Here is a 24623-nt window from a genome sequence, read left to right on the forward strand (position 1 = left end):
CCTTCGTACCTTCCCAAGGACATTTTACCACCAAGAGGAGAATGCCCATTCAAAGAGAAAAGAGAGAGATGAAACCCAGTAGCATTGCTTTGAGGCTTCTTGATCCAGCCATGCCTGAAGCTCTAGGTTTTTAGTTCATTGAGGCAATACATTTTCTTTTTTGCTATGAATTTATAAATTAGCTTAAGCAGAGGTTACCAGCAACCAAAAAGAGTTCTAATATAAGTAGTGAGCAGTCTCCCACATTGCAGAGCTCCATTTTCTTAGATTTTTAAGATTCACTAGAAGAACTGATAAACTCTCAAGTTTGCTTAGCATCTCTGACATTATTCTAAAAATGATGTAGTTTGTTTACTATCTGGTACTGTTTCGCTTATCCATATAGCCACAGAGATCTATAGACAGAGCTCTTTACTGAGCAAGGTCAATCTTGGAAAAACAACATAGGGAGGGAATGTAATCAAGTAGGCAAACCTCAAGGGGAAAACTGAAGAAAACCTTTTCCCTCCACAAGCTCCTCCATCTCCTAGACCGATACCACTCGTTTCTTTTGCTCAAGCATATTTCTTGGGCATCAGTGGGGTAACATGTCCTCTGTCTCAAGCGTGAGAGATGGAAAGAGGAAGCAACTTAGTTTCCACAAGATGCCCCTGCTCAGTATCTTGGGCAGTATGTTGATAAGAACATCTGGATTTATAAAACTTATATAGAAAAGCAAGTAGCCCAGAAGTCTGATGAAAAATAGGGTGCTGAAAAAGAGATGTCGAAAAATCCTGAAAAGAGAAAGCCAAGAGACTATTAATCAAAGGTTAGCAAACCTGGAACAAAATAATATGTCATACCTAAATGCATGTCTGGCTCCTTCTTGGTATTCAAATGTCTCCCACTCATTGTCTCCATTCCCAGCAACCACTGATAACGGTAGCCCCTTCCCGCATGCTGGCCTGCCAGCTACTCTCTCTTCCATCACCATGTTTAATTTTTGCTTAGCATTTGTCACTATCTGAAATTATCTTGTTTGTTTGTTTATTGTTTATTTTTATTTTTATTTCTGAAAATTGTTTTACAAAGTAGTGGCACCAATTTATACCCCATCTGAAGGATATACATTTCTGTGAATCTACACCCTCTTCAACACCTTGCTAAGGTTGGATTTTTTAAATTTGGCCAATCATATATAGGTAAAATAATATTCCATTGTGGTCTTGATTTGTATTTTCCTGGTGAACAGTGATACTGAACATCTATCTGTTTATTGGTGTTATGTGTTTCCGCTTGTCCATTTATCTCCTAGGTTGTTTAGGCCTTGTTATTAATTGTAGGAGTTTTTACATGTTCTTGGTATCAGTCCGTTTCCCCTGTGTGTATTTTGAGTATCTTGTCTCTATTTTATAACTTTCATTTGCTCTAAAGTGTTAAAGAACAAAAGTTATTAATTTTAATAAAGTAGTTGATCCAGCCCTTTCTTTAAGTAGAATTAGTGCTTTTTGTGTCTTGTTTAAAAAAAGACAAAAAACATAACATTCCCCACCCCAAGGCTAACATCTTAATTACAACCACATAACAAGCCCTAGCACCACCCAACTAAGAGGTTCACAGATTCCCAATCCATAGAAACTGTGAAATAATAAACATTTGTTTGAAGCCACTAAGTGTCAGAGTATTTGTTATGTGGCAGTAGTCGATAACTAATGCTGAGTTTTAAAGGTTTTTCTGTTTTTGTTTTTGTTTTTTTGACATTGAAGTCCATAACATCTGGGCTTGCTTTTTGTATATACTATATAGTAGTATTCCACTTTTATTTTTTTCCACCTTGCTAACCATTTCCCCCCCACAATATTTATCAAACAATTCTTACTTTCCCCTCTGACACACGATTGCTGTCACATATCAAAGTTGTATATGTGCACTATTTCTGCAATTTTTGTTCAATTTCATTCGTCAAAATTCCTATTCCTCTGATAATACTACACTTTCATAATTATTGTAGCTTCATTGCAAGTCCTGATATCTGGAAGGGCCTGTTCCCCACTCCTAGTACTTCTTTAAAATTGTCCAGGTTATTTTTTATCCTTTACTCTTCCATATACAGTGTTTTTTAGAATCATTTTATTCAATTCCATGAAGAATCTTTTGGCGAGTTTGGAATTGAATTGACTCTAGTACCCATTTGTAGACAATTGATGTATCTATGATATTAAAGGCTTCCTATCCATGACTATGATATTTCTCTTCTTTCATTCATGTTATCTCTAATATTTCCTAATACATGTCATAAATTTCCCTATGGTGGTCTTGATTTTTTCAGCTGATGAATTCTTTTGCCTTTGTGGTTTTAATGTGATTTTCAGGAGCAAATCTCCGTTGCTTTCTTTCCTATATTACCCTTGACCAGCTGTGCTGAGCTGCCTCCTGCCCCAGGACAAATTCACTACCCACCTCCACTCACCCGTCCTAAACAGCCCCTTCCCCACCAGTTTTTTAAAGTTTTCCTGTGGAGTTAATCTTGGTGACAGTAGCCAGGATCCATTCTAGTACAGCATTTTGGTCAGAATTGGAATCAGAAGCCCTTTCTGATTCCCACCATTCTGCCTGAAGCTGGGTATAATATTCATGAGAAGGTTCTGAGATGACCTCTCTAAGATGACATTTCCAGGGAGAATCCTAGGAATCACCTAGCTTTCATGTCTCTGAGTACACCAATGCCCACAGGATGTTGGAGCAGAACAAGAGGAAAGACATTTGTAATTTGGTGTGATGAGCGAGATGTGCAGGATGTCATGAGGTTCTCTTGGAGTTCTAGGGAAAATTCTGCTAGTTGTTCCAGGACCATTGTATTTAGGGATACATTGTTTCCTCGAAAATAAGACCTAGCTGGACAATCAGCAACAATGCGTTTTTTTGAGCAAAAATTAATATAAGACCCAGTATAATAATATAATATAATATAATTAATATAATATAATATAATATAATATAATATAATATAATATAATACCAGGTCTTATATTAATTCTTTTCTCCAAAAGATGCATTAGAGCTGATTGTCCGGCAGGTCTCATTTTCAAGGAAACATGGTATCGATTTATGTAATACTTCACTTATCTCGTATGAAGGGTTATCCCCTTAAACAAAATTTCTAGATAATTGGAGGTGACCTTTAAACACTAATAATTTTATGTTAATTATATTGATGGAACACTTTCAAAATCACATTTTATACCACTTTGAATGCATGTTTCTCTACGCCTTCTTAAACAGATTCTATTGAACATTGTTTGACCTTTTCTTGAAAATGCAGGGGCTTCATAAATACCAATTTTACTTTGCTATCACAGTGATTCCCTCAGCACTAATATCCACTCAGTTGTTTGAATCTTGAGTTCTTATTTAGCTTAACAAGCATTTTAGAGCTATTATGTGCTGGATAGTGTTAGGTGCTATTTCTTTTTCACAATCATTTTTCTATTTTATCTGCTGTTAGGCAGTAATATACTTGCATTTAGAAATTCTCCCCCATTTATATATGTATATATTTTTAATGTCAAAGGGGTAATGTGCTGACATTGTTATTGTTATAATAACAAGGGTTGAGGGAGGAACATTGCACACAATAGCGTGAAAACCCAACCATCACGCTTATGAACCACAGAAGGATCTCCCCATTTCTAATCTGCTGATGCTGCTGGGGAACCAGATGCATTACTCTAATTCAAATTATTAAAGGGAAAAGGGGGTAAGTATGAGATTTGCCGTATCTCTTTTAGGTTATACAATTCTTGTTTCTGATGGCTACCAGGCTTCTAATACCGAAAGTACCAGACTTCTAATACTGAAAAGTTGAGTTAGTAATTGCCTTTGAACAAGGAAGTCATAACATTAGAACTGAGAAATGTAGTCATTGATAACATTACTAGTCTGTTGACTTGACTCTCTGTGTGTGTGTGTGTGTGTGTGTGTGTGTGTGTGTGTGTGTGTGTACAGGTTCTCCTTGTCTAGACTTTGCTGTCTGCCAGGAGGGCTCAGTAGAACTTCCAGTTTTCCAGATAGTCTACTCAAAGACATTTACTTACCTTTCACAGAACCATGTTCCCTTCTTTAGGAGAGAATTATCCTGGGAGAAGAAGGCACATTGATAAATAAGCAATTTCTGGGAGGTATCATCACTGTCAAATAATATTCAGTGAGCCATTAGTTAAATGTTATATTTAGATAATATCTGACAATTTTTAACATATGCAGACACAGATGAAATTTTCAAAGATAAATAAATAAATAAATATATACCTATATATATATATATATATATGTGTATATATATATATATATATATATATATATATATATATATATATATATGTAAAATGTTGTGTTACCTTTTTCTATACTGATAGGAACAAATGAAGGCACAGAAAAGTAAAGTATGTTGCCCCAGGTTGTACAGCTAGTAAGTGACAGGGCCAGGCCTGAAACCTGGGTTTCTGATTCTGGGCTTTCTTAAGTGCTCCCTTACCTTCTACTTAGCCAGTAATCCTTAGAGAAGTTTACAGGCTATGAAAACCATACAAATTTATTCTAAGGGATGCATTTTAAAAGGTATAAAAATGTGAGGATATATCCTGGATTTCTGTGGTCTCTCTCTTCTTGAATATTTTCTTAGTTATTTCATTTTCCTTTTAATTTTCTTGGGAAATAAAAAGGAAGGAGGAGTCAATGATCATTTAAAATTATGGAAATGAGTCTCGCAGATTAGAGTTAGAAAAAAGCTTTCTGGGTTACAAATTTGGTTCTGTAGCGTGAGCGAGATTAAGTGGCATGCCAGCTGGTTGGTTGTTTAGGCAGCCTCTCTATAAAGATTGTTCAGACATCATAGGTCATGGAACCATCATGGGACTAACAATCTTGGTAAAGAGAACTCTGTTTTTCTCTGCTTGGTGGTCAGAGGGAATACTTTGCTGAGCTGCTGCAGGTGGTGATGGTGCACATCTGGGAGTATGCCTCGCTTGGTTCTAGAGAGGTTAATTTCGGAGATATTGTTTGCTGAGGGGAATATGCAAGCTTTGGGTCTGAATAACTTGTTCAGGACAAAGGGAACAATGGCGACCGTGAATGTTGTCTAACATATATCCAAGTATTTGGACGACTCCAACGACAATGGTCAATCATTGATACTGGCTTTTAAGGAAGAAATGACTTCTCTTTGCTGAGATTATGAAGACTATATGTCTCAACAACATAAAATTTCTGGTGAATGTCAACCTTAACTCTAAAGCAAATGCAAATTACAAAATTAATGTCCCCCCCAAAAGTTTATCTTTCAGCCCTATATACGTGCTTCTATAAGATGCCATGTAGGGGAAGAGGCGTGGTGCTCTACACCCAATTCTATTTCCTTCAGACCTTTCCATATATCCTGGTGACATCGTAATGTTAAATATTAATATAACTGAAGCTGTATCATAAAGAAGCAATGACCTCCTATGTTTTAATTCACAGGCCAACTCTGATCAGATGGTGATAGATGCCTGGTGCTCTGTGTTGTGAAAGATTTGAAACCATGTTGGGATCCACAGGAAAGAGTACTGTGATTTTACGAGATGGAAGGAGTGAGTGGTGTATGTATCATGTATTGGCCTCCTCTCCAAGGAGTGTATCCTCAGTTAATGTTCTTTCTTGCTTCTGTTCTGAACTGTCTTAGGTCTTAGGCTAGTTTCTCTGAGAACATGCCTGTAAGAGAGAGAAGACAATTGTTTCTTAGGATCCTCTTTGTTTGTTTAGGTTTGGAATGCTTTGGAATTGTGTCTGGTACTCTTCTTGGAAAATGTACATTGGTAGATTGGTACATGTTTTGTGGCTTGTAGGATGTAGGAAACTCATTTGAAAGGCAGTGACACTGAGAGAAGCTGAAGATGGAATGGAGTGCTTACCTTATTATTTTGACTGTTATACTCTTTTCTTGCAGAGTTCATGCTCAAGACTTTTGATCTGGGGAAAATAATTAAAATAGGGATTGAATAAAGTACAGTCACATATTTATACTATGTGATGGCTATTTAAAAACAGTTTTATATTTTACAGCTATGCCGTCCACTATTATAGCCAGTGACTACATGTAGATGTTTACATTTAAATTAATTAAAATACAAAAAAAAATCAGTTCTTCGGTTATACTAGTTGTATTTCAAGGTCTTTTTCTATTGATCCCAAGATCCAGAATATTTAATAAATAGAATGCTTCTTGACTGAATTAACATTAAACTTCTAAAAAGGGTCAAGAAATGGAAGTGAGGTTTTTGGTGTCTCATCATTTAGATGCCTATTTATCATCTCTAGTTTTTAATATTCATAGTTCAATATAGTATACAGTTTGAGTTTCATACTATGCTAGCTTTACTGTGTGTCTAGAGGTTAGTTTCATCCCTATTCCACATTGTGCAGTTTTTCCATGTTTGGGGGAAGTAAGGATGGTATTAAGTTTTAAGGCCTTTTCTGTGACATATTAAAAATGTTCACTTAATCAAACTGCCCGAGCAATAATGGTTTTTTAAAAAACTTTAATTTATTTTAAGTGTGTTTTTCCAGGGCCCATCAGCTCCAAGTCAAATGGTTGTTTCAATCTAGTTGTGGAGGGCGCAGCTCACTCTGGCCCATGAGGGGATCAAACCAGCAACCCTGGTGTTACGAGCATCATGCTCTAACCAACTGAGCTTACCCCTTGCCCCCGAGCACTAATACTTTTTAAAGCACATGTTCCTGACTTTAGTATAAAGTTGAATAATTGATAATGTGATAAACTTATGAAGGGAGATGTGTCTCTCAAGTCTTTCAGGAAGGATGGGAGAAGGTACTGCAGTTTCAAGTTTTAGTTTAGTTGCAGTTTCAAGGATTAGTTGGGGGTAACCCAGCTCACTAACAGAGGAGAATGATATGTGGTCTTGGGGCTCACTCAATTCCACGTAGGAATTGGTCAGAGAAATGTTTGCTCTGACCCAGGCTGAGATGGAGTTACCACTAAAACCAGGATGTTCCTTTGTTTGCCAGAGCTCACACTTCTCTCTCAAGGAACCGAGTCTCTAATTCTTCTTCTATTTTCCTCAAAGTTTCCTGGTACTTCTTCAAAGAGAAATAAAAGAAACCATAGTTACTAATTAGAAGCTTTATGCTTTTTCTAATCATAATAAGCATGTATCATTACATTGTGACATGAATGTTTGGCATTCCCACTGGCACTTTATCCCCTTTCTTAGTCTTCACCCTACCACGGCTGACCTCTCACTACACTTCGCCAATGGGCAGGTCCCCAGCGTAATTGAGATTAGATATAGGAAAAGCGTTCATTATTGGTTTAATAGCACAGAGGCTTGGAGACCAGGGCAGTAATAGAATGATATTGGTGGTAGAGTTTCGAGGACCTTAAAGCCCCTTTTAGTGCCACCTTGAAGAGTTAAAATGGTTCCAGATAGTATTCTTTGAAAATCCTGGTTCCATTTCATCCTGTACCTTAACACACCCTTGGCTTTTCCTTTATTAGAAGCTGTACCTTTATGCAGAGGGCCTGGTCTTCACAGAGCTGGGCCACAAATGCAAAGTCTTCCATTACCTGAGAACCAAAATTCAGTTTAAAATTTCTCTGCATAAATTGCTGTAAGAACAAGAGTGTACTCATTTTCTCCTTTGTCCCAGACCCTGAATGTTGTTTTCTAATTGTTCTACGTATGTTTTTGTTGTATATATGAACGCATGTCCTTTTTTGAGGATGAGTAAGCAGTATTTTACAGTCCCAAATGGAATGATTTGGGAACAGTTGGGAGAAAAGTAGATATTAATTTGTTGAAGATATAGATTATGGAATGTACCCTATAAAAAGGTTAAAGAGAAGGTAACCTAGGGGACTGCATTCATGTTCCTTTTTGTCCTCCCCTCCGTGGCCCCATAATGGTCAGGATGTGGAACCTTGTTATAACTAGATCATTTCAGGAATATATTAGATTATCTGACCGAGGATCAAATTTCCCTTCCTTTCGAGAAGTACCATTGAAGTTACCGTCCTGACCTTGGTCAGTTCCTTCTCTTGGTCAGCACAGGAAGCTTCCAGCTGTTGTAACTTAACCTATAGAAAGGAGAGGAGACCGATAACTCGGCAAGGTGAAAATCATACAGGATTCCATTCTGAAATGGCAAAGGTTATGTCACACGTGGTTGGAGTATATCAGGTGTGATTTCCTATGTCTTTTTGATGGAGGGGTCAAGCCATCATCCAGCATCCTTTGAAGCTGCCTGGTCAACCTGCTCTTCTACACTTTCGACCCCTTAGCATCCATCAATGCTTCCTTCACCCCTAGTTTCCTTCTTACTTTCTTCTTTCTCAGCTATTTCTCTTAGGAAAAAAACATCAATCTTGAAACACTTTACTCTTCCTTTTATATATTCATTGCTCACTCCTTTCTCCCTCCTTGTATTCCTTATTCCCTCTGTTCCTTCCTTAACTATTTGATGAAAGCCTAGTCTATATTGGCCACTATGCTGGAGTGACAGGGAGGGGACAGTGGGAGTGCTGAGGAGACAGTGGTAACAGGATTGATAGGCTCTCTGCCTCACAGAGCTGACATTCTAGTTGGGGGACAAAAGAAATAAGCCAAATTGATAATAATGATAAGAGCTATGAAGGAAATGAAAACAGAGTAATGTGATGAGAGTGAGTGATGGTGTACGAGCTATTATTGCCTAAGGTCTCTCTGATTAGATGATATTTGAGCTGAAGTCTAAGTGAGAAATATTAGACAAATGGGGGATTTGGAAGAAATGTATCCCATGAAGAAGTTACAGCAAGGGCCAAGACTGTGAAATAGCACAAATCTGGTGTGTATGGAGAAGTTACGTGGCCGGAGCATAGGGGAGACTGGTAAGAAGGACATGAGATGGGGAATGGTAGCTACAGACGAGAGTATGTCGGGCATTATAGCTTCCAGAAGGAGTTTGGTTCTTTATTCTAATTGCAGTGAGAAGCCAGGAGAGAGCTTGAAGAAGTGGTCACACTCTGATTTGTGTTTTTAAAGAAGACTTTTCTGTGTGTGGAAAGTTGATTGTTTAGGAATAAGAGGAGAAGCTCGATGACTAGTTGAGAAGCTACTTCAGCATCCAGGTGAGAGGTGATGATGGCTTGCAAAAGGGTAGTATTAGCAATAGTAGTCGATAGAGACGAATGGATCCATTTGGGATATATTTTGTAGGTAGAGCAGACATGACCGCATCTTTCCTTCCTTCCATTTTCATCTCTATTTTTCCACTTTCATCTAGGGACCATTAGTTCACATCTGGATTCTTCTAACAGTTTCTTTACCCTCCAGTCAATTACATCCAGGGCCAGACAGCCAAATGTCCTAAGGGCTATGAATTTTCAAGACAATGTCTGAGTCGTAGCCAGACTTAAAGTGTCACCACTAGATTCTGGTGGGATTTTTATCAGGAAGACTTTTTTCTGGGTAGAAAAAGGAAGAAAATCAATCCCTTGACTGTGGTAGTTATATGGCAAGGACAGGCAAGGGGCTTTTTAATCCTTTCTAGTCTTAGCTCCAATTTCTTTCTGATATACAAGCAGGCTCCAGATTGCTTTCTTTTCAGATAAGTTTTCTGGATGAGCATTGCCAAGCAAGCTTACATGGTAGCTTTGGACTTTCTGTATTTTTTTGTGACCATCAGCACTAAGTTGGCCAACAGAAGGTAGGGGAGTAATTCTCTGTTCTTTCATTTTCTATTTTTAGTGTGTCCATATCTTCAGAGGCTTTGTACACACAGTATGAGCTTAAGTGTGGGTTTAAAAAGCTAAAGAGAAATTAAGGCAAGGACAAAGGTGTCATTCTACAGAAAATATCAAGAATTATATCTGCTCTCTGAATCAAGTAAGTGTCTCAAATTCTTATGTCTTTGATCAGATGGGTTGTGGTTGTACCCAGGTTTTTAGCTATGGAACCTGATTAGAGAAGGGTTAAGCATTGTATGATGTGCTTAGCAGGTAGAGGTAACTAAATACTCGAGTGACTGATTGAATGAATTATTTTCTGGGTTGGAATCAATGCCAGGGCATGTAAACTGTCTAGCTCTGCCTTGGTGAATTCATACATATACATCAGCCAGACTTTTAACTAATCACTTTTAACTAATTATATGATTTTCTCAGGTTTTAGTCTCCTCCTCCCGCCCTCCAAAAAAGCAAAAAATATTTTACATATACAGTTTCATTCAGTTTTCAAACTGAGGCTGGGAGAAGCTGATTAAATTGCCCAACATCATACACCACATTAGTGCTGGGGCCAGGATTTAAATTAGGGACTTCAACTGCCTCCGGTGTTATATATGCATTGGTGCATTCACGTTCTGCTTTTGCTGATGGAAGAGAGAACAAAATATGTGGCTTAAGAGTGAAATTCCTTCTAAATGCCGAGGAGAATTCAACAGTCAGTGACCCAGGCTTAAGCCTGACATGGGCTAAAATTATAAAGAATTTATCCCAACTTTGACAGTTGTTTCTACTTGAAGGCTTGTTTCCTGGTCACATACTCCAAACCCATTCAAAATTGTTTTTTGTTTACCGTTGACTCTTCTGGGGTTCCCTTTAGGTTGCCTGGTTCACACTTGGCTGTCTTAAATGATTTCCTTGTAAGCTACGGTTTCAAATAAAAAAATACATCCAATTAAAAAATACAGAAGACAGACATTCTCCAGTGCGTGGGGGCTAATAACTTGGCCTTGATAAAAGCTGCCGGGAAATGGTCCCTTGGTGGATACTTGGTGCCCTTGGAAACATCTTTATTCTACCTCCATCTTCTTCTCACTAGTCTTGACCACAAAAGCGAGAGTCCACTCAAGACAGGAGTACTTCCCTGAACCCCTAATACATTCTGGGTCACTCAGGGCTGCAGGCATGAGTCAGAAAGTAGGGTAATCACTGCATTCTGAGTAGGAGCTGAGGTAGAGGGAATGCCTGGGTGAGGAAAAGGGAATTCTGGAGAAGTATTTTTTAAAAGTCTCTGTTGAAAGTAAAATTAACCTCGCACCACAAAGATTCCAGTCAATCACTTCTACAGAATGTCTGCTGGAATCCATTTCCTTGTGATAGAATGAAGAACCCACTGGATTACTGAATACCCTGAATATCCCACCTACTGCTTTCGCCTGATGCTTCTAGGGAGAATCCATGGCATTTAGGTCATGAGGCCCAGCCTCAGGAGAGGGGCGCAGGAGAACTCACCCCAGCACAGACCTCTCTGACATGAGGGTTCCTCTGTAATCATTCTGCCTCCCTTGCCTCTTTGTTGACCTGGGCTGCTGTGGTGACATAGGGGAACACAAAAGACCCATCCTACCTTTCTTTGAAGTTCTGCTATACTGTGGATCAGAGCCTCATTCTTCCTTTCCTGTTGAGAGAAAGAAGCAGAGTGTAAGTGTGCCTTTGCACACCACCATCGTCTTTATTCAGTTGATTGTTCTCCATTTCAGCGCAGTGATATGTTCTTGCAGTAACTCTCTTACTGTAAAGGACCTGTGGTTTGATCTCAATATATACACACCAACTTACCAGGGGTAAAGATGTCCACATGTAGGGCTTCCCAATATTAAATATTACCAAAGAAATCCTGCCCTCCACACATCCCCTTCCATGCATGGACCCCTTCTGCCATGACTTTAGAGTTGACTCTTCTTTGTATGTAAAAAGGGGAGACTAACTTATCTGACAGGATAAGGAATAAAACCTATCAAATGGTTCTTCCCAGCTTCTTGCTTACAAGTCTGGCTGTTTCTTCTTCCAGCTCCTGCAAGGCGTTTTCCCTTTCCAGCATGGTGCAGTTCTCCTCCACCTCTTCATCTTCTGCGGAGTCTCTGGTCTGAGTGATCTCACTTTCCAGCCTGGATGACACAAGCACACACTGTGAGGAAATGGCACTTTCAGAACCGATAAAACACGTGTCAGTTTTAAGCAGACCTCAGTGGCAATAAATGCGGATCTCAAGTTAGAAACCTTTCTTTCCTGGATCCTTAGAATCAGAATCACTTTAAAGGCAAGGAAAATAAGATTCCTCTGCTTCCCAAGTCAAACATTCAATGTTCTTTTAGCAAGTAAATATCACCCGGTCTTCTGAAACTTGCTATATTTCAGGGTTTAAGCCACAGAAAAATGCCAAAGAATGAAGTAGAAAGTTTTTGCTGTACAGGATGCATGTGTCTAGAGTGAGTAGGAAAATTCAGTTTTGTCTCTTCCCCTCGACATCGTTTTTTTTTTTTTGGATTGGTACCTTTCCATCATGAAACCCCCGCACTCACCTCTGAATATCATCTTCTTTCTTGTGGATTTTGAGAAGAAGTTCCTGATTTGCTTCATCTATTCTCTGCATATCCTTTTCAAGGTCCATGTTCAAACTGTTAATGTTCCTCTTTGACTGGACCAATCTCAAGATTTCTACTTTCTCTGACCTATAGACTCAGCCCCCCCAAATGAACAAGGGCAAGTTATCTTAAGATCAATAAACTTTGGGCCAAAAGGAATATCTAAAAGACATGTAATTCATTAACCTGGCTATTTCTGGGAGCATACCTTTCTTTTTTCATTCTTAGGAAATTATATTTCTCAATCACACTCTACAATTTGTTTCAATTATTCTTAACTCATTCAGAAAGGGAAGTCTTTCCTAGGCTTTCTTCACCAAAATGATCAGTTTAGCAGTGTACCTCTGCTCTGGTTCTAGGAGAAGCTTCGTTTCCTTAAGTGCCTCTTACATTGAAGAGAATGGTTTCTCACACAAATTGTTCACAAAATCCGCTTTTATTGAGTACTTTATCCAGACAGCTGGCATCACTTATGGTTGGGTGCGGCTTTATGCAGAGCACAAGAGGTTTCTACTAGCAGCTAGGGTTTTAGTCTTTCCCCCCCTCCTCCCGTCTCAAAACTCCTCCATTGCCTGCTCCACAGCTTGAGAATCTATCAACCAGCCCACTGAGCACATACGAATATGATCCTGGCATTCACTTTCAAGAATACAAACATCTTTTTTGAAGTAAATTTGAAAAAAAATAATGGTAACACCCCTAGAGTAGTCTAGAAAGGGTCCCTGGCACATGGGAATCTCTCATTAAGCTTTTCTTTTTCTTGTGTGTCAGTTTATTAATTGGTTTGTCTTTGAAATGATTAACCAGGTTGTGAGGTAAAGGGACTGTTGTTATAAGTAGGAATGAGGGGTGATTTTGGAAAAGAAAGTCCTATCTTTGACGGGCTGGCATGGATGGGGGATTGACAAAAGCTCTCAACTCAGGCGGGCATGGAGTGCGTGGGGTGGAACGCAGTGGGGGACAGGTACATGGGAGCAGAGGGAGAGGAGGGAAAGCATTAAGCAGACCTGCTTCATACCTTGGTCCTTGGATGTGGCTCTGCGTAATCATGATTACTTACTCATAATTGAGCTGATTTTCCTTGTGTTCTCCCATTGTTGATTCCCTAAAAATAACAGCAGAGATGTAGCTAATGAATTGGGGAAATGAGTCCATTTATGAAAAACAGTAACAAGCTAAGAGTCCCAAAAGAGGAACGAAATTAAGTTAACCAGTTTTCTCCCTCCAACCCTCATATTTTGGCTACGACAGAAACCCAGGCTTTTGTTTCTTCTGCCCATGATCTGATTATGCCTCAGAAAGGATATTGTGCTGGAAAACTCGATACAGGTCCTGCTAGCAGATATATTCAGAGATGATTCACCAACCCAAAACTTTTTGAAATTTATACACAGCAGTAAGAATCAATAGAGATTATCAATTGTTCTTAAGTTCTCTTTTTGCTCTGCTTTCTTTAGGGCCCGCGCGCATGTGTGCAGGTACATAACTGCCCAGAAAACTAATCTGCTCTCTAGCCTGGCCTCGGCAAGGATCTCCAGATACTAAAATTTTTCGTATTAAATAGGGCTCAGTAAAACCAACCAAAAGTAAATAATTTGGCTTGTTCTGCCCCTTAGTTTCTGTTTTTTCTCTATTTCTTCGACAAACTCTACCTCCCTTCTGATGTATATGATCTTCTGATTCTGCCCTAGACAATTAGCCTCTGAAGAGTCTAATCTTTCCCCACTGGAACCATCCAATAGAATCTTGGAGCCTTCCAAGGGGTCATGATTCTGCTATTGACATTGGATGGGTGGGGCAGCATGTCACAGTGGGGTGGGTGGCAACAGTCTCTCATCACTGGTGCACAGTTCAGAGCTTAGATGAGAACATGTGTTTCGTGGCCGAGTTTTCTCTTTGGCAGTAGTAGGTTTAATGAATCTGATTTCTGGGAGGTATGAAGGGATAGCCTCTTTCTTCTACTTCTCTGTCAGATTGAGCTCCCTCCCTGCCCAAGTGTGATTAGTGTGGGAACTTTGGGTCCTAAGGCCAGCAGTCTAATCCCATCACGTGTCCAACTAACTACTTATTCATTCAGCAAACACTGAAACATTGGAAGAGCACCTAGGTATGCCAAGTACTGATCTAAGCACTGGGGAGACAGAGTGAACAAAACAGCCAAAAAGTACTACCCTCATGAATTTTACATTCTAGGGTGTATGGTGGATGGGGAGAGATAACACAAGCAGCAAAATAAATGAGTAAATCTATTTTATTTGGTATGATAAAAGAGGAGAATGCTAGGAAGAAACAAATGGGTGAAGGGCGTAAGAGGAAATTAGTGCATTGTGTGGGAGCAAAGGGGTTGCGGTTTTAAATAGGGTGGTGCAGAGACAGCAGCTGAGCAGCTTCAGACCCAGAAGTGTGGTGTAGATGTGTCACGAGGCCTAGCAAATGGGATGCCTCAGGTTGTGCTGAGGTGGACGCACAATCCACAGCCCTCACAATCATGGGTAGTAACAACGTTCATGGTCACATGGTCCAGTGTGCAGCCTGGAAGGCCAGCATGCATCCTGGAAGGCCAGCATGCAGCCTGGAAGGCCAGCATGCAGCCTGGAAGGCCAGCATGCAGCCTGGGAGGCCAGCATGCAGCCTGGAAGGCCAGCATGGAGCCTGGAAGGCCAGCATGGAGCCTGGGAGGCCAGCATGCAGCCTGAGAGGCCAGCATGCAGCCTGAGAGGCCAGCATGCAGCCTGAGGCCAGCATGCAGCCTGAGGCCAGCAGGCCCACCAGCACAAGCATGAAGACCCAAGGCTCCGCCTTCAGTTCCTTAAAGATACAGAGCTTTTCCCTGTACCTCCCACTTCCTGGGAAAGGAGAGCTTTGGAGAAGAATAATTTCCCTGAAAGATTGAAAAATTACCAGAAAGAGATTTTCACCTGGGAAAGGTTCATGGTATCTCGAATTGGCCCTATTGAGATTCTTCTGCCACCTTTAGGCATAGGAGCTAGAGGGGGTAGATAAAAATCAATTGCAGATTGTGGTGAATGTGTTTCTGCATAACTGTGTATGTGCACTTTGGCCAGAGTCCGCATCGTATGTAACTTTCTCTGTGTGTGAATCACGTTAACCTGGGAAGTTTCGGATCTCAACTTAATAAGGACCGCATTGAGTTGATTTGTGGGCTAGAGTGACTTCTTAACACACTGGAGTTTCTAACAAACTATTTGTAAAATTAATGGCCTCTGATGACCCCCATTACCATCTCCCTTCTTCCTGAAAGAAGGCATTTCATTGCTTTATGAAGCTGTACACAGAAGAGTAATTAAGTAACAATTCAGGCCAATGGCCTCTCCCAGGAATTAATGGTAGGGAGAGTTCATTAACCCCAGCAGGTTATAGCTTCTCCAGGAAATGCCCTGGACCAAGGTTATCGTAGCTATTAATGGATTGGATAGGAACTTTAACTGGGATAAAAATAATGCTCTCTGTCCTTCCTAGGGAGCTTTTCTCCTTGAGGGGCTACCACAGGCAAGCCCATTGGAGCAGCAGAGCCCCATGGGTGAGGCCTTGTGTAGGATGAGGACAACAGATTGCTGTTAGTGAGAATTGCTAAATCAAGGAAAAAACAGGGCATTGGGGACAAATTAAAGCCCTTGATATAAGCCTTCCTGCTATTCAGGAGGTGGCTTGATTAACACCCAGTGCAGCTTTAAAGCAGCTGTTTGTACCTTGTTCCCTTTTCCATGCCCTGCCCTGACCTGCACAGCAGAGTCGCTGAGAGGTGTCAGATTGTGTGGTGCTGCTGCCAGGAATGCACTAGCCTTTGTGTGAAAGTCTGTGGTGAAAACACCCTCTCTGTTTGCAGTCTGGGCGTTCAGGCTGTTGGCTGGGCCTTTGCCCTTCTGCTGTGAGGGGACTGGCCAGGTCCATGCGCCCTGAATGGACATGCCTGGGTCTGGCCTTCCTGCTGCCTCTCAGGGGTGGAGGGCTGTTTCTTCTGCTCACCTCTTTTGCCCATGTGTCACCCTGGCAAATTCTTCTAGGATATTTTCACAAATGAGCCCGTTTTTGAGGCTCATACGCAGGCAAAGCTCTAGAACCTCATTTTAGATCACTGTTTTTTTGAATACAGAATCAATTACGCTATTTTCCTTATGTCCTTAACTTATTTTTAGTCACTATTTCTATATAGTGTTTAGACTCATAAACTCTCTTTGAATTTTCTTTCAGAATACTTCTCAGAATAGCTTTCTCAAAAGCAAAAACTTGAACTAAACTGAAATGTGAAAGAGTGAGAGAATGTACCATAGCTAATATTATTATCATTTACTATCCAACAAACTATGGTAGTTTGGACCGGCAAAATATTAACGTATTTTTTTAATTAAATATTTTTAATTTATTGCACCATTATTGTTAGAACAGCAATAAATAACTGAAAAAAGAAACTTCATCAAGGATCTCACCTAAGTGAAATCCCTGTATTTTTCCAATTTCTTCTATTTTTTTTTGTTTATTAATAAGTCATCTGTTTATAGTTATAGAATAGATATACTGTTGTGTTTTGCCTTTTCACTTAATTTTTTATAACCATTTTCCAGGTTCCTACATACTCTCTATTATTATTATTTCAATCACTGCATAAAATTCTGCTGAGTCGATCAGATCCATAACTTGCTTCACCAAACCCTTCTTACCATACTATTGATCTGTTTAAATATCTGTCTCCTCTTGAGGGCCAGGAGAGTGCCTGGATTCATTTTCTAGGGCTGCCACAGCCAAGTACTACAGAGTGGGAGGCTTAAAGCACAGGGATTTATTTTCTCACAGTTCTAGAGGCTGAGTCCTGATCAAAGTGTCAGCAGGTTGTTTCTCCTGAGACCTCTTCCCTTGGCTTACAGATGGCTACGTTCTTGCTGTGTCCTCACGTGGTCATCCCTCTGTGTGTGTCTGTGTCCTAATCTCCTCTTCTTGTAAGGATAGGCTTAGGGTCCACTCTATTGACCTCATTTAAAATGAATTACCACCTTAAAGACCTTAGCTCCAAATACAGTCACCGTCTGAGGTGCTGGAGATGAGGACTTCAACATGAATTTTGGGGGACACAACTCACTTTACATGAGGTATTCAACAAATATTTAACTGTGACCAAACTTAGGAACATTCAGGTTGTTCTCTCAGCCTCCTCCCAAATAAAAGCACTTCAGAGAATATATTTGTGCAGTCATTATATTTTTTAGGTATAACCAAAATATGCACTTAAGAATTTTTCTGTTTTGCATGTCTACTAGTATATCAGTCAGCTGCTTTTTATTTCACAGATGAGGAAGATAAAGACAAGAGAGATTTAATGTCTTGCTGGGATTTAAAAAAAAGATTTAAAAAAATCTCCTTCCTATACCTGAGACCACATACCTCAACATTTTCTGATTTATTCTTTTGTTAACCTGGGAAAGTGCAATAGGAAGAGAGAATTTCCTCAACTGTAACATGAAGCTGGTATTACAGACAGTTAGTGTACCTCACATCTTAGTGACGTAATTTTTGTTTTTAATGAGATCATTTCTTCCAAAGTAACTGATGCTTTAATCACCCTTTGCTTTATTTTCAATTTGCTTTTTTAGACTTAATTTTTAAAATTTGCAATCAGACTGATCATTAAATGGAGAATTCCTAGAAAGGGTGAGTATAGTCTCTGCCAACAAACATTCATAAAAATTTACACTGAAATTTGGTGTAGTTTTAGACTTCTTTCTCAATTCTTTTGTGTTCTTTTGTGGCCTACAGGAAAAATAGTACTTTAAATTTGCCTATTAGTCTCATTGATAATTATAGAGAAGTCTTGCATGGATTGAGATTTTGGGATGTGTTTTATTTAACAGAAGTAATATTATGCTAAAATATCCATACTATAAATGCCTTACGATTGGTTTAACTTTGGCTATATACAGTCATATACCACTTAATGACTGGGATATGGTCTGAGAAATGCATGACAGACAGTTTTGTCATTGTGAGACTATCATAGTGATAAGGTCTCACACAAGCCCAGATGGTATAGCCTACTACCGTAATTGGATGTTCTGTACTTTTATACAACTGGCAGTGCAGTAGGTTTGCTTATACCAGCATCACCACAGACACGTGAGTAGGCACTGTGCTATGATATTATGATGGCTATGACATCGCTAGGTGATAGTTTTTCAGCTCCATTATAATATTATGGGACTGCCGTCGTATATACAGTCCATCGACCCAAATGTTATACGGCTCATGACTATATTCCATCATTCTTCATTCATTTAACGAACAGTTTTATGAGCACCCAGTAGTTATTGATCTAGGTAATGAAATGACCCAAAGATGATTAGAGTACTAAGTTTCATAAGGCACTACCATGTGACAAATGTTATAGTGTAGGCAGGTAGAAAGTGCTTAGGAATACAGAGGGGACCATATCACTTTATGATTTAAGGAAGCTTCAAAGGGGAGGTGTCTTTTGGGTTGAACTGAGTCCTCTGTAAGGAGAGTAACTTTACAGAAAATGGAAAAGGATGTACTAAGAGGAGGTCACAGTAGGTTCAAAGGCACAGTATGCTCAGGGGTAAAAAATTCAGTCATGTCTGTCTGGAGTAGCAAGTCTCAATGTGTGTTACATGAACAATTGATGGTATAACAGATGGTGTTAGGTGGGAACCAGAGGTAGCATTTTAAATTTTAAAAATGAATTTTAATAGCAATAGTTAAATATTCAGTAGAACTACCAGTAGTACATTAAAACTTGATTTAAAGAGATTGCTTTGAATGAGAATAAATTTGAGTAAAATCAGTACTTGGTTTATAGAAAAATATGGAGCAGACAATTATGGGGGAACGTGACTGTGAGAGTGGTGTGTGAGCAACCGAAATGGAGGAATCAGGGCTCTCAGAGCACAGGTGACTCGATGGGGAGAGGACAGCTGGATCAGCTGAGGAACACCGCATACTTGTGCTCAAGACTTTGGGTTTCACCTTGAAGCGACTCTAAGAAGCATCAGACTTTTTAGGTAGAAGAGTGACATGGTCATTGTATTTGAGAAAGATAATTCTGGGCCGGTGACGGGTGGATGGAAGCAAGAAGCCCCCAGTACTGATTCATACTGTGCATTCCAATCAGACGTTCAGGGGAGATAGATGACCTTGTTTCCATTTGGAATAGTGGTTCAAATTTTTGTCACGTATTGTTTTCCTATTGGAAATCTTATATTGGAATTGTTTTTCCCTTTATATTACTTACTCTCTGTTTCGTTTATAAAGGCAACATTAAATCTTTATGGTGAACAATGTCCACTAAACTTGTGTGAAAGACTTTTCATCCCTAACTCCTCCACCTTGACCTATGTAACCATTGCCTTGAACTACTGTAGTTCATAAATTGTTTTCATTCGGGCTAATTCTTCCCCCACATGGAAATTTGGCAATCCCATTGATATGTTCCGGATGCTTTCAGTCACGAAACAATGTTCCAGTTCAGTAATCAAAGGATCCGGTACCATGCCATAGTCAAAACTCTAAACTTGGAGTAGAGTTGAGGTCTCTGTTCTCTGACAGCTGAGGCCTACTGCGGGGTGGAAAGGCTGCAGCTGGGAATGGTCTTAGTTGACGTCTCTTTCCATGTGGAGCACATCTATGTATTCTTCCTCCTCACCAGCTGGCCACACCTTCAGACACATACTAGGTACTAGGAGAGGAAGGGAAGAAGGTCTTACTTGCCACGTACTGTTGTGCACTGACACCGTGTACCCTAGGGCCTGGTTGCTATTTAGACCTGATTCTGTCTCTTAGGGATGTTCTTACAAAATTTGTGGAGGTTTCCCAATCACTATCATGATGTACCTATAATCTCTAGCTCTGACCTGGGCAGCTGCATGTCTACTCCAGCTGTTCACTTGCTTTTTCCTCGGCCATTAAAGCTTTCATCATTCTGTCAGCTTCTCTCTGCTGGTCTCTGGCCCTCCCCTGTAGCCAGGACTGGCTACATAATTTGCTGAACTCAGTGCAAAAGGGAAACATAGGACCCCTTGCTCAAAAAGTATTAAAAATGTCAAGCCAATGACAGCAGAACATTAAATCAAGCACAGGTTCCTTCTGCAAGCAGGTTCCTGTGTGACTGTCCAAGTCCCATGTCCATGAAGCTGGCTCTGCACATGGCTTTCATGGATAAGACCTCAGATAATCCTATGTAGGCAGGACACACTCATATACTCTTTGTCTAAACAGGCTCTGGAACAGAGACCAATTCCCACTTGTTTACTCTGCTGTCAAAGCAGTTAGCTAACCTGTATCATGTCCTTAGATGTTCTAGATGAGAGTTGGACAATGGTTTCCAGAATTTCCTTTGCTGGAGGGCTTATAGTAAGATCTCCTGGTGGGCTCCCTAAAACGCTTCTTTTGTTGTATTCATTTCCTATTGCTGCTATAAGAAGTTACCACAAACTTTGGGGATTAACACAACACAGATTTATTACCATACAGTTCCAGAGGTTGGAAGTCTGACATGGTTCTCACTGGGTAAATCAAGGTGTTGGCAGACCTGAATTCCTTTTGGAGGCTCTAGGAAAGAATCTGTTTTCCATCTTGTTCTGGGAGTCAAGATGAAGGCGACTCCCAGGGATAAGCACGCTGAGGCCACTGGCAGTGGGAGCAGGGGAGTACTGTGGCACCTTACCTGGTCATGGATTGAGAGCTGATGTGCTAGGATAAAGAGGCCAGTTAGGTGCATTTACAGTTGTCTGGGAGAGAGGTTCCAAGGGCCTGACTTGGGGTGCTGGTGATGAGATGGAGAAACAAAATTTATGAAACATTGCAAAGAAATGAGCCACAGGACTTGCAGGGGTGCTTGAATCAGATATTCCCAGACTGTGCTCCATGGTTTGGGAGCGTGTTGATGTCTTTAACAGCACCAGAGGAGAGGGGAGACGGGCTGGGGAGAGGATGGATTTGAGCATGTAGAAGGCATTTGTAGCCCATCCAGGTAGGTGGAAATAACTTTTAAGAATAAAAGAGAAAATGAGTATGAAACTGAAAAATAAAATCTGTTTCCTTGACTTTTCCAGCTTCTTAGAGGCCACCTGCATTGAGCTTATGGCCGCATCCTTCATTTTCAATGCTAGCAGTGGGATATCTATAAATCTGTGATTCTCTGACCTGTCCTTCCATCATCACATTGCCTTTTTTCTGACCCTCTTCCCTCCCTCTTATAAGCACCCTCATAATTACCTCTGGCCCGTTTAAATAACCCAGGATAATCTCTCCATTTTCAGATCCTTAATCACATCTGCAAAAACCTTTTGCCACGTGAAGTAACATATTCATTGGGCGTTAGGGCATGAACATGTTTGGGGCCTACCTCACTTAACATGAGGAAAGGGAGAAGCAGCTTTCTCATCCTTCCCTTTGGAACTCACAGCTCACTAGGCTGGAGAGGTGTAGCACTCGCACGCTCCCTATTGTGGGTGTAGACTCACAGCACAGCCCTCTGAAGAAATCTTCTCTCCAATCTTGGTTCAGCCTTAATGCTGCAAGTAGGTGAGGGGGTTAAGAATCATCTAATAAGTTTTCCAAATAAACTATTTACACTCAGGTCCTTATCGCAAGGTCTGTTGCAAACGCATCTTTTGTCTTCTGCTTTCCTGATTTCACGGTTAAAATATTCCAGTAGCAATTTGTATGTCCACTTCGGTGCTTACAGAAAATGTTATAGTGGTGGTCAAGTAGGAAAACAATAACATATAATTTTATTTTATATGAGTTAAATGGTTCATTTCCCTCTAATGAAGAGTTAATGTGAAAATTCTGGGAGATTATTGTTTTCTCCTAAACCCCGCTTTGTGTCCTGATACTTTGTAGTTTTCATATTTATGTGACCTAGAGTAAAATCTTCAAGTGCAATTTCAAAGGAAAGGGTTTATTTATTTATTTATTTTTTTTTAAATTTTTTTAAGAAAATGTCATATTGGAGTGGATAGCTGTGTGTGACCTGTTTGAGGTTCTGCTCCACGGCTGGACCGCTCCTGGATTCAGCCCTGAGCAAGGATCTAGGATCACTCCCTCATGGATCATGGGAATCTTAACTCGGTAGAATCCAGTCAACCTGCCTTCTTGTTTTCTCTGAATCTGCTCCTGGTCTGGCCTTTTGGCTCGTGCCTCATTCCCGTGACCAGTGACCTATTTTATTCCTCGGTTTTAAGGTCACAAGTTTACCTGAAAATGCAGTTCTGGCTAATTCTGCAATTAGTTTCTGTTCTTGTCCGAACCTCTATGCATGGATCTCTGACCCAAAGCCGGGCCATCCCGTACGCCCACATCTCTCCGAGGTCCTGCCTGCTTGAGTCCCCGTGTTTCTATAGTCTGCCTGTTACTGGGCCATGCCTCGATTACCATTTGTTGAGTTTCCTTGGTTTTAAACACCTGCCCTGTTCTCCTCCTTTGTTTCTGTATCAGCTCTCTAGGTCGCAAATGTTTCATGGGCAACCTCCTCTTTACTGCTGAATCAGAATCTTAAGTAGCTGCCACTTCTAGAAGTTGTATTTCACCCATGTCTCAGCAGCCTCTCCTCATATGGAATATTCTGTTGTAGGGAGAATGCTTGTTGTAGTAATATTAATGTATAAATAGGGGTATTTACCGTGTTTCCCCGAAAATAAGACCTAGCCAGACAATCAGCTCTAATGCGTCTTTTGGAGCAAAAATTAATATAAGACCCGGTCTTATATTATAGTAGAATATAAGACCCCATATCATATCATATAAGACCCAGTCTTATATTATAGTAAAATAAGACCAGGTCTTATATTAATTTTTGCTCCAAAAGACGCATTAGAGCTGATTGTCCGGCTAGGTCTTATTTTCGGGGAAACATAGTATTATGAAAGTGAAAACTGAGATTTTAGAATTAGAATGTATTTTGAAAATTCTGTGCGTGGGGTGTAGTCTGGTAACACTTAAACACATAAATCATTTTAGGGAGCTGTTTTTACAAAAAACAGTGTTCTCAAAGGTTGTTATGCTACTGTTCAGGAGAGAGGGTGATTCCCTTTAAGGCTGATATTTTTCTTCTAATATTCATTGATTTTTGTTTGGGTCCTTGTATTATTTAATAGTCCTCTTTTCTGAGAAAGTATAAATAAAACAAAGATCAGGTTTAATGTTTTCTTAACCAATTTTAATTTTGAACAAAACATCTCTGAGGGGTCAAACTCAAGATAATTTCAGAATTCTAAACAGGTTTCCTAACCTCTATTGGCAAGAGATCTGTATTTGCAGAATCCATAAAGCTTTTAAGGTATAGTTGATATTGAAACAATAATGACCCTGGAACAGGATATTTCCTGGAGATTAATGACCAGCTGGGAGGGGTTGATGGCCTGAGGTGTAGTTGAGGGCCATTAACCTCAGACAGTCATTAAAGCCCAGGAAATGTCCTATGTCTAGGTCGTTATTGTTATTATAAATTGAAAATGGAAAAAAGAAACAGGAATACAGATGATCTGAAGGACAACTTGATTTCCAATGGTTTCAACAGGGAGCGTCCTGGGAGAATTTATTCCCTGTCCATTAGCCAACCAATCTCCCTGTATTCTCTTGTCACATCGCCCTTCAACTGATGGGTCTTTGTGCTGGAAATCCCTGAATTCCCCCAGATACTGAAGTAGAGAGTATAGGTCTCTCTTTGTAGCTACCTTTGCTTAGAGTGATTGGATTAAACAAATAGTAATGGTGAATTACTTTGCCACTGCTCTTAATTGCATCCTACATTGCCATCTACTTGTTTCCGATGGAATCAGCTGTTTTCTTTTCTACTTAGCTGCAGTAAATTTTCCACAGCTAAATTTCAAGCCCTTGGATATTTTGTCTGCTTGTTTCCCAGATATTTGGGGGTGAAAGTGCATGTTACTTGCTTTGCAGTTGCACTGTCTCTAGTCATGCTAGATACGGCACCTCAGTCCAGTTCCTTGTTCAGTTTTCAAAGAGTACTATAAATCAGAGGTATTTTTGAATCCCCAATTAATAACTATTGCTTAGTATTGAATGTACTAAGTTTCAATTTTCTATAAGTCCTGTAGCAGCAGATTCACCTCTCTCTCTGTCTCTCTGTCTCTCTCTCTCTTTTTCCTAAGCAATGTAAAAACATTCAAAATGAAGAAGTTATTACTTAGGGTTTCCAATATCTCCTTAGGGCTTCTTATAAATAGTTGGGTATGAAATATTCAGCTGGAATA

General features: G+C 40.0%; 1 protein-coding gene, 1 long non-coding RNA gene and 1 pseudogene across 3 annotated transcripts in view; 1 reads left to right on the forward strand and 2 right to left on the reverse strand.

Annotated features, from left to right (window-relative positions):
• Window positions 1–24623, forward strand: part of LOC141570601 (uncharacterized) — a 685104-nt gene that overhangs the window by 23071 nt on the left and 637410 nt on the right. The gene's annotated exons all lie outside the window — the stretch shown is intronic.
• TMCO5A (transmembrane and coiled-coil domains 5A) lies at window positions 575–13476 on the reverse strand. The gene is made up of 11 exons (XM_019725568.2): window positions 13442–13476; window positions 12319–12468; window positions 11784–11904; window positions 11364–11414; window positions 10590–10661; window positions 8054–8110; window positions 7541–7600; window positions 7049–7113; window positions 5928–5985; window positions 1109–1127; window positions 575–795 (listed from the first exon to the last, which is right to left on the reverse strand). Exons 1-11 carry the CDS (start codon window positions 13474–13476, stop codon window positions 575–577), a joined length of 909 nt encoding a protein of 302 aa, XP_019581127.1.
• Window positions 3543–3658, reverse strand: LOC141570948 (small nucleolar RNA U13; annotated as a pseudogene).

The sequence above is a fragment of the Rhinolophus sinicus genome, linkage group LG03 (assembly GCF_036562045.2).
Source record: "Rhinolophus sinicus isolate RSC01 linkage group LG03, ASM3656204v1, whole genome shotgun sequence".
NCBI lineage: Eukaryota > Metazoa > Chordata > Mammalia > Chiroptera > Rhinolophidae > Rhinolophus > Rhinolophus sinicus.